At 39.6% G+C, this 15,588-nt stretch overlaps 1 protein-coding gene across 1 annotated transcript; it reads left to right on the plus strand.

Moving 5' to 3' along the window:
- Positions 1-9,816: 9,816 nt before the first annotated feature.
- LOC103706845 (small ribosomal subunit protein eS24z-like) lies at positions 9,817-14,797 on the plus strand. The gene is made up of 5 exons (XM_008791098.5): positions 9,817-10,113; positions 10,198-10,239; positions 10,378-10,548; positions 13,959-14,045; positions 14,480-14,797. Exons 1-5 carry the CDS (start codon positions 10,039-10,041, stop codon positions 14,519-14,521), a joined length of 417 nt encoding a protein of 138 aa, XP_008789320.1. The 5' UTR covers positions 9,817-10,038; the 3' UTR covers positions 14,522-14,797.
- Positions 14,798-15,588: the final 791 nt, after the last annotated feature.

Here is a 15,588-nt window from a genome sequence, read left to right on the forward strand (position 1 = left end):
GATATCCCTTCTGTCCATATCGAGAGAAAGATCAAGTCTCAGGGAGCGGAAACCAATATCCAATACAATAGAATCATCTTCTATGGGTAACTATTCTCTTTCCTGAATTTTGGTAGGGATTTGACAAATCTATTTCACAGGGAATTTTACTTACATTGGTATCAGAGCCTGAAATTTTTCCTCGGCCTCTTCTGCATTCGAACATGGAAAACGTAATTCCCTGTGAACAGTGAACTCATGATTTCCAAATCATGATTTCACTGATCACTTGAACAGTGAGAATTTGAACAGGGTGAACAGTGAGAATTGTGATTTCACTATTCACCTTCTTCCTCCTTCCTTTCGGAAGTTTTTTTTTTCGTTGGGTTAAAAAAAAAAAAACAGAAGTGTCGTCGGCGGCCGAGATTGCATCGCGCGCAATGCCCACTGCGCAATGCGACCACAGCCGGCACCGGCCGCATGCGCAACGCGACCACGGCTGGCACCGGCTGCTCGGTTGCCCTTCACGGCAGCCTAGATGTGTTTTGTTCCCATCTAGGCTGTTCGTGAAGCAGTTTAGACCGGCGGAGGGAGTTTGCCGGGCGTCGGCAGCGACAAGTTCTGGCCGCTTGTTGTTCCTGCACGGCGATCGGTGGCGGAGGCACGGCGATCGACGGCGGAGGGAAGCCAATGTGGTGTGGGCGTGGTAACAGTCGCGATCGCCGGCCATCTCGGTCAGATCGTGGATCGTTTTCAACGGTTTCCATCGCGTTTGAGATGTTTTTCAAATCGGTTATTATTAATGGTTCTAACTGTTTCGTTGAGAGGAGAGAGGTTGGCATCTCCTCTGCAATGGACGTGTAAAGCCCATTCAACAGGACCATTAAACACTAAGGTTACAACCTTTTCAATGGACAGTTAAAATAATAAAAGGGCTATTATATAGTTTTTGGGGCGGCCAGGAACCTGATTAAATTGTGAATATTGCTGGTTATTGGATAATGTTCTTGTATTATGAGTTCTATGTAATATTCATGGGGCCTGTTTGTAACAGTGGCTTCCAAGTTGTAATCATTCATCTTTTGGTTTGTATAATTGGACTTTTCGGACATTATTATTCTTTTATTTGTGATGATGATATTGTTATGTTTAGGTTCCTGGTCGAGCCCTATAGCCCTAATCTAATCAATTAAGCTTCATATCTCTAATTATGCTATATACATGTTTTATACGTGTTGTTGCCTTGTATGCTCATATAGCATGATTAAATTTATGATTGATTGATGGAAGGCATAATATATATATCTCTGTGTAACATATATGGGTGGTGTCAACTTGCATTTTTGACTGTCTGAGTGCAAGCCAAAGCAGCCTCAAGCAGAAAAATCTGACAAGTTCATCACATATGTATTTGTGTTCACACTATCTTGCACCTGAGTTCTAGCATGTTTAGTCTGCTCCCAAAGGAGGGCTGAACATGATATTAGACCCAGGATGGAGCAGGATGGGAGTCTTCTGTGACCTATTTTGTAGAGATTTGGACTGCCCAAAGGTGTCAGACTCTACAGAAATTGGAAACTTTAGAACTCCTAGTCTTGCAGACAGTTGCTAACTGTCAGGATGGGTGAACCTAGAGCAGCTATAGATCTACTTCCAAAGGAGGAAATATGGTGTTGCACTTGGTTACTCTCCAAAATATGTCATTAAATTTTTGTATGCTGTATTTTGGGTTTCCAAGCTTTTTTAGTTTCATGAACACATAGTGACTTGGGATATTTGTGTGGATGTCTTGTGATGTGTTTTCTTTACTTATTTCTGTTTATTTTCAGCAATGAATGCTCCCCTATTGTTACCCATGAATAATTCTCAACCAATCCTTAACGGTTCCAACTATACGGAGTGGAAGGAAAGAATGCTTATTTTGTTGGGGTGCATGGATCTTGATCTAGCGTTGAGAGTTGATATGCCACCCGCTCTTACAGAAGGTGCAACGCTAGAAGAAAAGGCTTTTCATGATAAGTGGGAGCGCTCAAATCGGCTAAGTTTGTTGCTGATGTCGGCGCATGTCGGTAGGAACATTAAGGGATCGATCCCTGAATGTCAGACAGCCCACGAATTTATGGAGGCAGTAGATCAGCAGTTTGCTTCCTCCAACAAGGCACTGGCTAGCACCCTAATGGCAAAGCTCTCCTCCATGAGGTACTCCGATTCGGGCTCCATTCGAGAGCATATAATGGAGATGCGGGATATAGCTTCACAGCTGAATGCGATCGAGATCACTATCTCGAATTCTTTTCTGGTGCAGTTTATTTTGAACTCCCTGCCGCATGAATTCGGACCCTTCAAGATCTCCTATAACACACATAAGGATATATGGTCAGTAAATGAACTACTAACCATGTGTGTTCAGGAGGAGGGCAGGTTGAAGCAAGAGGGATCTCTTAGCATTAATATGATCTCTCATAAAGGACAGAAACGTACCAGAGGAGAGAGTAGCAGGTTTGCTAGACGTGACTCGGGAAAGAAGAAAGCTAAACAGGTGTCAGCTGCAAAGGGTAATCAAGCTGGCATTCAGGAACGTAGATGCTTCTTCTGCAGAAAGAAAGGACATATGAAAAAGGATTGCCCTTGTTATGCCAAGTGGCTTCAGAAAAGAGGTAATTCTTTTGTTTCAGTGATCCTTGAAATGCATTCAGTATCTGTTTCATTCAATACTTGGTGGATTGACACTGGTGCCACTGTTCATGTGGCAAATTCCATGCAGGGATACCTGAACAGCAGGTTGCCAAGAGCGGATGAGCGCAGCGTGATTACTGGGAATGGCGTGCACTCAAAAGTTCATTCAGTTGGCACTTTTAGGCTGATTCTAGATTCTGGTTTCGTACTAGATCTAGAAAACACTCTTTATATTCCTGTTTTTTCTAGAAATTTAATTTCTGTATCTAAACTTGATATGTTGGGATTTTCTTTTAGTTTTATCAATTCCCAGTTTTAGTTATGTTATAAATCCCAATGTGTTGGTTCAGGTATTCTGGTTGATGGGTTGTATAAGATTCATCTTAATACTACCCAAAATCAATCTTTAGTAACCTTGCATAAAAATAAAGAAACCAGTAGTCAATTATCTCTCTTATGGCATAGGAGATTAGGACATATCTCCAAGGAGAGAATTCAAAGGTTAATAAGAGAAGGGTTACTGGATATTACCTTCTCTGACTTTGGAGTCTGCGTGGACTGTATAAAGGGAAAGCTGACCAAGACTTCCTCTAAGAATGCCATAAGAAGTGATGAAACACTTGACTTGATTCATACGGATATTTGTGGACCATTCCCGCATTGTATTTCAGGCCAAAAATATTTCATTACCTTTACTGATGACTATTCTCGATTTGGTTATATCTACTTACTAAAGGAAAAATCTGAAGCACTCGATGCTTTTAAAGTCTTCAAAGCCGAGGTAGAAAACCAACTTGGTAAGAGAATTAAAGTAGTAAGATCAGATCGAGGTGGTGAGTATTTTGGTAGACAGACGGCCATAGGCCAAGCTCTTGGTCCTTTCGCAAAGTTTCTTGAACAGTGTGGCATAGTTCCTCAGTACACCACTCCTGGCACACCTAGCCAAAATGGTATAGCTGAAAGGAGGAATCGCACATTAATTGATACGGTTAGAAGTATGATGAGTTTCTCTAACCTACCACTTTTCTTATGGGCTGAAGCCTTAAAAACAGCCACGTATATCTTGAATCGGGTTTCTTCAAAAGCTGTTCCAAAGACACCCTATGAGTTATGGATAGGAAGGAAACCGAGTTTGAGACATTTTCACACGTGGGGTTGTAAAGCTGAGGCTAGGGTGTATAACCCACATATCAAGAAGTTGGACCATAGAACCGCATCAGGTTTCTTTATCGGTTATCCAGAAAGGTCCAAAGGGTATAGGTTTTATTGTCCATCATCCCATATCAAGATCATAGAAACAAGAACTGCGAAGTTCTTAGAGGATGACTCAATTAGTGGCAATGCACAACCTCGACACATAGAGTTCGAGGAACTAGCAGAGCAAAACTCTTCCTCACAAGGGACTTCTAGACCTGTTCCATATGGGTTTATACCTTTTTCAATATTGCAACCCATAATTCAGGAACCTCGAAATGTGGAGGTGGAACAGGAGTCGCTCCATCAAGTTACTGAACCCGGTGCTATCCCACAGCAAGAACCAGTGGGAGAACAGCCGGAATTGAGAAGATCCTCTAGACAGAAAAGATCGGCCATACCAAATGATTATATTGTCTACCTGCATGAAAATGGCCTATGTGTTGATGATCCCCTTAGTTTTTCCGAAGCCATGAATAGTAATAAATCTGAAGAGTGGTTCAATGCCATGAAAGATGAGCTTGAATCTATGGCTCAAAACTAAGTCTGGGATCTTGTTGTATTACCTAAAGGTTTGAAGCCTGTTGGTTGTCGATGGATTTTCAAGACCAAACAAGATTCGAAAGGTAATATAGAAAGATACAAGGCCCGATTGGTAGCCAAAGGATTCACGCAGAAAGAAGGTATTGACTTCACTGAGACTTTCTCTCCAGTCTCGAGAAAGGACTCCTTCAGAATTATCATGGCTTTGGTAGCTCACTTTGACCTTGAGCTACATCAAATAGATGTCAAAACTGCTTTTTTAAATGGAGATTTGTGTGAAGAGGTTTATATGACTCAACCTGAAGGATTCACACAAGATGGGCAGGAGCACTTAGTATGCAGACTTAAAAAGTCAATATATGGACTAAAACAATCTTCCCGACAATGGTACCTCAAATTCAATGAGGTGATTTTGACTTATGGTTTTAAGGAAAATGTTGTTGATCAATGTATATACCAAAAGTTCAGTGGGAGCAAAGTTATATTTTTAGTCCTATATGTTGACGACATTCTGCTTGCTAGTAATGATCTTGGCCTACTACATGATACGAAAGCCTTTCTAGCTCAGAATTTTGAAATGAACGATATGGGTGAAGCTTCCTATGTTCTTGGCATAGAAATTCTGAGAGATAGATCGAAGGGTATTTTAGGTCTGTCTCAAAGACCTTACATCCATAAAATTCTGGAAAGGTTTAATTTTCATAAAGGCAGATCCAATACTGCTCGGATACATAAAGGGGATACACTCAGCAAATCCCAATGCCCGAAAAATCAGTTGGAACGAGATGGGATGGTAGATATACCTTATGCGTCTGCAATTGGCAGCCTTATGTATGCACAAACGTGCACACGTCCTGACATAGTTTTTGCCATTGAATTGCTTGGTAGATTTCAAAGTGACCCACGCAAAGCTCATTGGGATGCTGTCAAAAAGGTATTTAGGTATCTACGAGGGACTGCAGGTTTCATGCTAACATATAGGAGGTCAGATAAGCTGGAGATTATAGGATTCACGGACTCTGATTTTGCCGGCTGCCCGGATACTAGGAAGTCAACATCTGGATATGTCTTCCTACTAGCAGGTGGAGCAGTTTCATGGAAAAGCCAGAAGCAGTCTATTACTGCTCCTTCCACAATGGCTGCAGAGTATATTGCTTGTTATGAGGCCACATCACAGGCGATTTGGCTGAGAAACTTCATCACAGATCTTAGGATTGTGGACTCTATTTCTCATCCACTCAGGCTCTTTTGTGATAATTCAGCAGCAGTAGCTTTTTCCAATAACAACAAGTTTTCAAGTGGGTCTAGGCATCTAGACACCAAGTATCTTGTTGTAAAGGAAAAGATTGCTAGTCATCAAATTACAGTTGAGCACATCATTACAGACCACATGCTTGCAGATCCGATGACTAAGGGGCTAGCACCTAGCATCTATATAGATCATGTAAAATCAATGGGACTTGTTGATTCTCTTGATGTGTAAAACTATGCAGTATATACATTGGGGTCTATGTAGATCATGTACAGTTATGTATTTTGTTTTGACTGGCTATAAAGTTGTTTCTAATCCATTGGGATTATACATTAGGACCAATGATAGACATAAAGATACGTCTGTCATGAGAGTGAATTAAACATGACTCGTTCACTCATTAAGTATCCCAAATAAAGTTACTTGATGATTTTGCTTTGATGGCACTTGTGGTTATGGAAGGAAGTGTGTGGCTCTTTAAAAGGATAGCACAGGACCGTCTGACCCTTACCATTGAACTTTTTCATTCAAGTTAAAGGGACCTAGAGTATGGTGAAAGGACCATAAAGTTGTTTTATTAAAAAAAAAAAATGCCGGCATTTAAAGTTTTTCCTCTGATTATTCAATCACTTGACCACATATAGATAAATTTAAAGTATATATATATTTTATAAGTATAAAAATATGTATATATATAAATATATTCTTTTGAAATTTTGTGGTCAACATGGTCCAAGTGGGAGATTGTAAGCTTATGAGCTTCTGGATGTGGCCCAAGTGACCACGTAGCTATTCACATAAGTGTGACCCACATGGATGGGCCTAAGTGATTGATTATTGGGCCTTTCACTTATATAAATGCTTAAGGTTATTGGGTTAATTGTGACGATCCCATCCGTTGGATCTTGGGAGTTATCTTTGATGGGGAGAAACTCCACTAGTATTTAAAGGGTCTTGGTCCCCCTCCCAGACTGATCGATCATTTTCTCTTCTATCAAGTGGGATATCCCTTCTGTCCATATCGAGAGAAAGATCAAGTCTCAGGGAGCGGAAACCAATACCCAATACAATGGAATCATCTTCTATGGGTAACTATTCTCTTTCCTGAATTTTGGTAGGGATTTGACAAATCTATTTCACAGAGAATTTTACTTACATGGCATTGATATAAATTTTACTATCGAAAAATGTAAAAGAGATTTATAGGCAACATACTAGTTTATTATTACAACCCCATTCGATCTCGTCAATCCGAATAAAAGACGAGTCGAAGACTCTTATAACCACTATCAACTCGCCATCTGGGTCAGAACTATTCTTAGTAGCAACATGTTTCAAATCTAACCAAGAAAAATACTGATGCAAGGCGCTCTGCTAAGCCAACCAAAAATAACATAGTGAAGTTGATCGAGAAAATAAGAAAAGTAGGAGATAATTTACAATAAATTATTAACATGCCGCGTAGAAGTTTCGAGAAAAACAAATAAAAACATGAAATAACATGAAAAATGATCACAATAAAATATTTGGCAAACAATGATATGTAAAGATGCTCAGAGAGTTACATTATTAAAAGAGAAAAAACATTTTTGATAGATAGTAAAAATGTTCTTTTTTTTATTTGATGATCGGATTGAGTCAATAATGATTTCACAACTCCTCACTTGGCCCATGACATCAGGTTTGTTTAAAATCTCCGGTCAACCAAGGATTGATGAATTGACGAGATTCCGTCATATCGATTCAAGGTCCAGATTACCTGAAATATTTTGGACCAGATATAGCCAGATCCAAAATCCTGGCTGAAAACTCAATGAAATATTGACCGAAACATGTGAATCTGGGCGAGAACCCGAGCCGCGTGCTGGAGTCCGAACAGGGTCATATTCCTATAAAGGAAAAGTCGGGACTTGCTTTAGGTTTCGTCATGAGGTCAAATTAGGTGGCGATTGAAATAAGTTCATATTGAACCCAGAAGAACGGTCATATTGTAAAACTGACTCACCAACTCAGTAATTCAAATTCTTCATATTGATTAGGGTATTGCAACCTTCCTAACACTTTTTTGCCAGTGAAATCTTTTGTTTTCTCTAAATCTTCCTCTGTAGAATGTGATGTCCTTCTTCCTCTTTTATGTGCACAAATTAAACTATAGCTAAAAGTTCGACAAAACCCTCGAAGCATACCGAATTTATGTCGCCTTTTTTTTTTTTTTAAGAATGATTTCCGAGTTTCTTTCCAACCAAATTTGTCAACATAAAGCGAGAGCCAGCTGGTCCCAAGATCCATGAAAAAGATGAATGAATTATTCTAGAGATGCCAAGAAGTCCATAATGCTTGAATTGAGGTTGGTCATCTGCTCTAATTAAGGCACCTTTTAATTTAAGACCATACTCTGGCCATTTCCTGAGGGGCTTCACATAAAGAACAACCTAAGCTTGTAGACCATCCTTTTCAAGCTAAGAAATGCTAGAATGAATCCTATTTTTTCAGGGCGAACCACATTAACAGTTTCACTTTCTTGAAAATATATGCCTTTAATAAATCTTTATAACAAGGGCAGAGAAATCCTCCATTATTGAGAAAGGAGTAGAATGATCTGATGGAGAAAGGCTGAGAATTTTCACACCAGAACATTTGCAATTTTAGAAGGCTGAATCAGCAAGTAGATCGAGGAGCTTTTCTAATTCATTGTTTTCCTTCTCTGCCAATGACCTTGCTAATTTGATTTTCCGAACTTCTTTTCTCCAACTCTATTTAGAAGCCACAGAGAAGTTCTTTTTCACATCCCTTTTGTTTAACCTTGCAAAAAAGAGAGGAAAAACTCATCTCACCAAGCCAACAATTCCTAGGGATGTTTCCCTCACTACTTGCTGCATTTTCACCCACATTTAAGCAAATCACTAAACTTTTATGGAAGTTAATTCTTACACTCCTTGTGAACCTCCATAAAATAGAAGGGTATCGTCGCTGAAGTTCAAATTTTTGATTCCTGCAAAAGCAAATAATAAAAAAAAAGGTGTTCATTCGCCAATGCCTTTGATCAATCCTACACGACCTGAATTCTGGATAAAAAATCAGCCATCAAGATGAATAAAGCTGATGAATGATGATAAAGGGACTCCTTGCCTAAGCCTTCCTTACATGTGTTCCATTTGCTTGGAATTTCACTTCTCAAAGGGAAACATGCATCACTCAAAGAGAGGCTCGAGAAAGTTAATGCAGACATCGTACTTTTTGTGGTCAAATGGGAACAAAGAAAAAATCTATGCGGTAAACTGGCAAACGGTATGTCAGCCTTTGGACGTTATTCACTCATATACCAATGTGAAATTACATTAGAAGAGATTGAATCCACCTCATGAGAATCCTCTTTCCTTCATCACTACAGATAAGAAATCCCAATTAATCTTGTCGAATACTTTTTCAAGATCAAGTCTGCACAACACTCCTAGAGATCCTATTTTGTGACAATAAGCAAGTACTTTTTGAACCATAAGAAAGCTCTCAATTACCAATCTTCCTTTCACAAATGCATATGGAGACTCATCAATTAGTCCAGACAAGAATTTTGATAATCTACTAGAGAAGACTTTTGCTACAATTTTATAAAGGCTATCAAGTAAACTTATTGGCCCCAAGTCACTTTGAGATAGCATACCTTCTTTCTTGAGGATTAAGGAGACATAGGCAAACTTGATCTCAATATTTCTAGGGTTTCTTTGACAAATTCCTCAAACAATGCCGGCAAATCATCCTGTAAAAGGTCCTAGAGACAGAAACCAGCATCTTTGGAAATCAATCAAGCACTGCGATGTAATGTTTACCCAATCCAAGGCTTTTCACAAGCAGGCCAACCTAGATGAAGAAATCTCTGTTACAACTGGACTGGGCCTGACTTCGATAAGACTTGCTTTACCAAATGGGCACCGGAGCAAACTATGAGGGAGGCCTGATTAGTTTGGCAAGCCACGTCCAGGGACGGGGTTTCTGTGTGTCTTAGCAAATCAACCGTCGGATCTCCCAATGGTCGCTCCGAGATCTGCGCAGGCGGATGATTGAGTGTTCCGAATGCTTTGTGCTCCGTGCCAGGAACGATCCGACGGACGGCGTCGCAAAAAAAGATCCATCGTTCTTTCGCCCGAAAGATACAACCCGAACCCCACGCCTAGTGGGGTAGACGACCATCGGCCCGATAAATCAGAGCCATCACACATTATACGGACGGCCTTGATCGAGAGACTGGACCTCGCCAGTCCCACCCGATCCGTACCCATGTAAGCGCCACTTGACGTTCTAGGGTTAGGGTTTTTCCTTAAAGGGGCAGGGAGCTCGTTCTTTCTCTCTCTTCCTTGGCGTCTGATTTCTATCCCTCTTCCAGAAGAGAGAGAGAGATGGCGGATTCGAAGGCGGTCACGATCAGAACCAGGAAATTTATGACCAATCGGCTTCTTTCCAGGAAGCAATTCGTAAGTTCATGAATCCTAGTCATTTTTCTTGATTTTTTCTCAATCTGTTCGGGTAAACAAAAAACCTGTTTCTTTCGTTTTTAGGTCATTGATGTCCTTCACCCGGGGAGGGCGAATGTTTCTAAGGTATGAGATTCTTATTTATCTCTTCTTTTTCTTACACTTTTTTTTTTGATTTAGATGCGATAATTTGTTTATCATCGTCTTGTTTAGAGTTTTTTTTTGTTTGGATTTGATTTATTTTCTTGGAATTGGTGTATGAAGGCGGAATTGAAGGAGAAACTGGCTCAGCTGTACGAGGTGAAGGATCCGGACGCGATCTTTGTCTTCAAGTTCCGGACGCATTTCGGAGGAGGCAAATCCACCGGCTTCGGCCTCATCTATGACAACGTCGAGGCTGCCAAGAAGTACGAGCCCAAGTACCGGCTCATCAGGGTATGACTCCATCTCCTGCCCTCCCCCCGGTAGTTTGGATTTCTTGATTTCTTAGTTGGTTTATTTTTTTAAAAAATCAATCTTTTAGGAGGTTTCGTGAATTGTTGATGCGTAGGATCTGAACTGAGCCATTTTTGGTCTAGCTTCGGCTGTGTCTAATGCGTCTGGAGTCCAGTTTCTGCATGATTCTTTATTATGCCAATATTTTTCTCAACTTTATATACTCTTTTTAAATCCACTAACCTGTACCTTGACAAAAAAGGCCATATAAAGTGCTTAGCATTAAGAAGGATCTCTTGTTCATTAATTAGAATTTTCTATCCTTTTCTCCTTTATAGCCATGATTTCTTGTTGTCATCTTCATTGGCTGGTTGCTTTGATATTGGAACGTAGATATACAGTGCAAAATAGAAACCTTTGATCTGAATTTGTGTATGCTTTCTTTGATTTTCCAAAACCCATATTAATCATTCTTCTGTGAATTGCCGGCTTCTAATACATCCTCTAATCCAACGTCTGCTGTGCCGGTATCGAGTCCCATACCGGTTGTCCGACGGCACGGGTTGGTACGGCCTTCGTGCCATGTCTTGCCGGCCCTATATCGACTAGAGGTGGGGGAGAGAGAACGGAAGAGAGAAAAAAAAAGAGAAGAGCAGGGGAGGAGAGGATTTTTTTTATTTAAAAAAAATCAAGTAAAATCGGCAATGAGTTTGTCGACTTTAACTTAAAATTTACAAAAATAAACTGGACTTCTGTTTCGAATGAAACAGAGGACCGGAGGCAAAGCCTCGCCTTTGCAGGTCCTGACCTTTGCCAGCCTCTCTCCTCCTTCCTCTCCCTCTCTCTCTCTCTCTCTCTCTCTCTCTTCCTTCTTTTCCTTTTCCTTTTCCTTCTCCCCCATTGGCGATGGGGTCTCGGTTTCATTGTTGGAACCGTCCGAGTCCGGCGATGGTACGACTCAGGATGCTCCGAACCGGGCGGTTCGGGATGGTTCCGCTGACCATACTCTAATCTAACATACTCTGTAATTTTTATTGAATGCCATCCTTGAGTTTTTAGATATGCACTGGGCAAGATTCACAAACCCAACCTATGGTGGAGTGGATGAGAATGGCAGCCAATACTAGGATTTCCCTTTTCCCTGATTGCAGCAAATGCTGAAACAGCATTCGCCTTCCTCAGTGCTCCGCCAAGGTGCCAGCATGGAATTGGTGCATGACCTCCATTGCTCCATCACCTGATAGACACCTCAACAAAATTCCCGATAAGCCTCTTTTAAATAGCTTACCACCACTAGATACCAACTTATTAACTGAAAAATCTCAGCATGTATGAATCCTTGATTGTTTTTCTTTAATTTCCTTACTGTCTTGCTGCACTTTCTTCATCGTCCTTCTGTTTGTGACTTCTGATATCATAAATTTGTTTCATCCTATTATTATGAGATCATAGGCAAGGTACATTTGTAAATGTCTAAATTTTCTTGTTAGGTTGCAATACAGGTGATTTTTTTTCCTCTTACTATTACATGGTTGTTTACTGAATCAGGGGGTTCTATCAATAGAACTTTAAGAAAGATTTCTAGGATTCCTGAAATCTCTAAGTTTCCTTTGACCTTTCTATTCATGTCTCAGATTATAGGTTTTACTAAACAGTTAGCACGTGATAATGCTGCCCATTCATCAGCTGCTGGCCATCCCATTTTACTGTGCCATTTCAAGTGACGGTGCTGACATCTCATCACCTCAAGGCCATGCCGAGTTTATGTCAGGGATGCTAATTTTTGATTTAAAACTGTTAACATCCTGCTCACTCTTGACTGTCATGCTTTCAGCTGGCTGTTGGTTGAGGGGGGCATAGTTCAAGGGTTCTAACCTCTTGTACCTGTACACTTTTAAATATATTATTTTCATACGTGTGCCTGCATGTGTGCGTGTATATTAGCCGATCTCATCCCTTCTGATCTAGCTGATCAGCCCCAAATCTCCTGTTCTTTCTCCCCTCTCCTCATTTCTCTCCTTTTCCATTTTCCCTGCTTGATTTGGATCCATAGCTTCTTGCCTATCTCTTGAAGAATTGGTGCATTGCCTATTTATATATTTGCCTGTTTTATGATCTTCATTGCTTGTTGCCCCGCTGCTGCCTGCTGCATCCCTTTCTTCTTTGCCTCTTCCTTCTTCTCTTCCAGTCTCCGAAGTCAAGGCTGGTTTGATCCAGTCAGTCTGCTAGTGGCTTTAGGTCGGAGAAGTCTGACTTGCAAGCAGGATAGGCTGCATTAGTTACAACTTGTACCTGATATGACCCATTGTCATCATTGGTTTCTTTTGTGATGAGAGAGAATAATAGTAGTCCTAGGTTATGAAAGAGTCATCTTAAAGCCAGATATTAAATATGAATGTGGCTAAATGCACCAGAACTCAATATTAGCAAGTTCCTTATTTTTTCTTACAACGTGCACAGTCTGCTCAATATCAGATTATTACATCAGTCTGTACAAAATGTAAACTTTTAATTCCTTGTCATCAGATTTTCTTGGCATTGTTCGCTCAACTTTGCTCCTAGCTTAGTAGTTTTGAACTTTGAACTTTGGTTAATAGTGCTACTTTCCCATTTTACTTTAAAAAAACTTAATTTTCTATTTTGCTTGGAGTCTTCCCAGATGTTTGTCTGGAAAATTAAACTGCTAGTATGCCGTAAAAAGTTTTTGCCATTTCCCCATAGCAGGAAGCTTCTTTAAGCAACCAGCGATTTGGGAAAAGTTTGGCAACCTGTTCAGCAATATCAGCTAGCAGAATATGTTATTTGTAGTAAAATTTAAATCCTGGTGAAATGAAATGTTGATCATTGACATAAACACCCTCCTTCCTACTTTAATGATGGCTTTCTTTATATCTTGGTAAATGACATAAATAAAGTGCAACTTTTTGAACATTATTTTGGAATATCAAAATCTGTATCGCAACCTTAGAAAACTTTGAAAATCTGCTGATAGGCCCACGACCTTTTTTTTATCTGCACGTCTGCATGTGGGTGTGTCTCTATGTCTCTGTGTCACTAAGAGTTTGAGTATGGGAAAACAGAAAATTATTGAATAATCAAGTTCAAATGATTTATTGAATTGATTGATTGCACGCCTAGCAGATGTCCCTAAAAGCAGTCAGGAAGAAACAACGAACTGTGAAATTAAATTATCTGATATTAGTTTAGCTTGACCATTTCCTACTTCCCATGTTTTTTTACAGTTAATATGAACCTACTCACATTCTTTAACTATAGATGGGTTTTTGCTTGTTTTCTCAAGTTAAATAATCATCATAAATTGCTTGTATGCTGATATCACGTGAGGTTGATTCTTGTTTTAGGACAGATTTGAGACTTCGTATTGATATGGGTCATGTTTTTTTTTGCAGAATGGGCTTGCCACAAAGGTTGAAAAGTCAAGGAAGCAGATGAAGGAAAGGAAGAATAGGGCAAAAAAGATCCGTGGAGTGAAGAAGGTATTTTAATCTATTCTTGCCTTTTTATTATTTTCTGAAAAAGGTAGTTTAATTCTTGCGTTCTAATATAAACCAATATTGGACATCCTTGAGAAAAATATAACTGCACGTGCCACATAGGGCAGCAAATTGTTCTTGCATCCCCTATGGACGTTCCAAGTGGGCTTTCATTCAGATGATTCTGACATGATTTTGATATCCTGTCAATTTTTTTCTTTTTTTTTTTTGATTGTGAGAAAAAAACTCTCGTGCTTCACCAATCTTTTTGACAAAGTAATGGGGGAATTACTCTGATCAAACATGGAGGAAATTTCTCCCACCGAACCTGGAACCTCCTTCACTTGCATAAAGTTGAACTGCTGGTCTACAAGCCAGTTTTCTTTATTTCTTACCAGTTCTTCCCCGCTAAGCTGACCAAATTTTTCTATGTGCAGGCAAAGGCTGGGGATGCTGCCAAGGCTGGAAAGAAGAAATGAATCAAGGCAACACGTTTTTCTATCTTTATATATATATTTAAAATTTTTGGCATAGGCTGGCTTATTGGACATACGGATTCATCTTTTTGCTTTATTTTGTTTCATATCGGTAGGATGACTTTGTATTTCTGGATTTGAATTTACTAGAGAGATTTTCAGATATCCAGTGCTCCTATAGACAATATCGTTATTGAACAGAACTGCGAAAAGCATTATCCTGATTAGAAAACAAAAGAAATAAAACATTATGTGTAATAAATTAGTTTGATTTTATCATGTCGCAAAGTAGCTCAATTTAAATATTAAGATTTGTTGAAAAATCAAGTATGCTCTTTGCGCTTGATGAGTTCGTAAGGGTGCATTCTATAGTTATTTTCTTGAGCAAATTACTTGCTTGGCTTGATATTGAGTGAAAACTTGCCTAGCTTGATTGTGCAAGCCAGTTTGTGATGAGGGGAAGTCAGAATCTTCATGGAGATTGTATTAGATAATCATAACGCTTATGAAGGTAGATAACGGTTGGGACTTGGCAAGATAATCATAACGTCTAGGAAAATAAAAGCATCTGTCTGAAATGGTATGTACATCATTCCATGGTGAAAATTGTTTTGCCCTTAAACATAAATATCGAAGTTTTGTTTTTACATTTGCATACTAGGGTTAAGACGCATAAGTGTAGCGTGGTTGAATACAAATTCCAATTATGAAGGTTATGGAAGTTGGATCATGTAATATTACCTACGAGAATGTTGTGCTACCAAAGAAATAAGGAAAGCCCATACTTTTGGGAAACAGGCCCCAGACTATGCCGACACCGAACAAGGCCCTGGTTGGCTAATCTGGTTTTAGTAAAAACTTTTTTTTATCTTTTTTTTGGTGTATCTCAATGGCTTAACAAGATATTGATTTTATATGTTAATGGCATTTTGTTTTATGGATATCAATATGGGTAGCAGGAGGGTTGCAACATGTCTTCCTCATTTTTTCTTTTTTTGCTGAAGATCTTCCTCGTTTCATGGTTGATTCATTGCTTGAAGTGTTTATCCGTTTGACCGTTCGGTAGAACT

The sequence above is a fragment of the Phoenix dactylifera genome, chromosome 5, assembly GCF_051530095.1.
Source record: "Phoenix dactylifera cultivar Ajwa chromosome 5, Ajwa_hap1_PhDact_Kaust_v1.1, whole genome shotgun sequence".
Taxonomy (NCBI): Eukaryota; Viridiplantae; Streptophyta; class Magnoliopsida; order Arecales; family Arecaceae; genus Phoenix; species Phoenix dactylifera.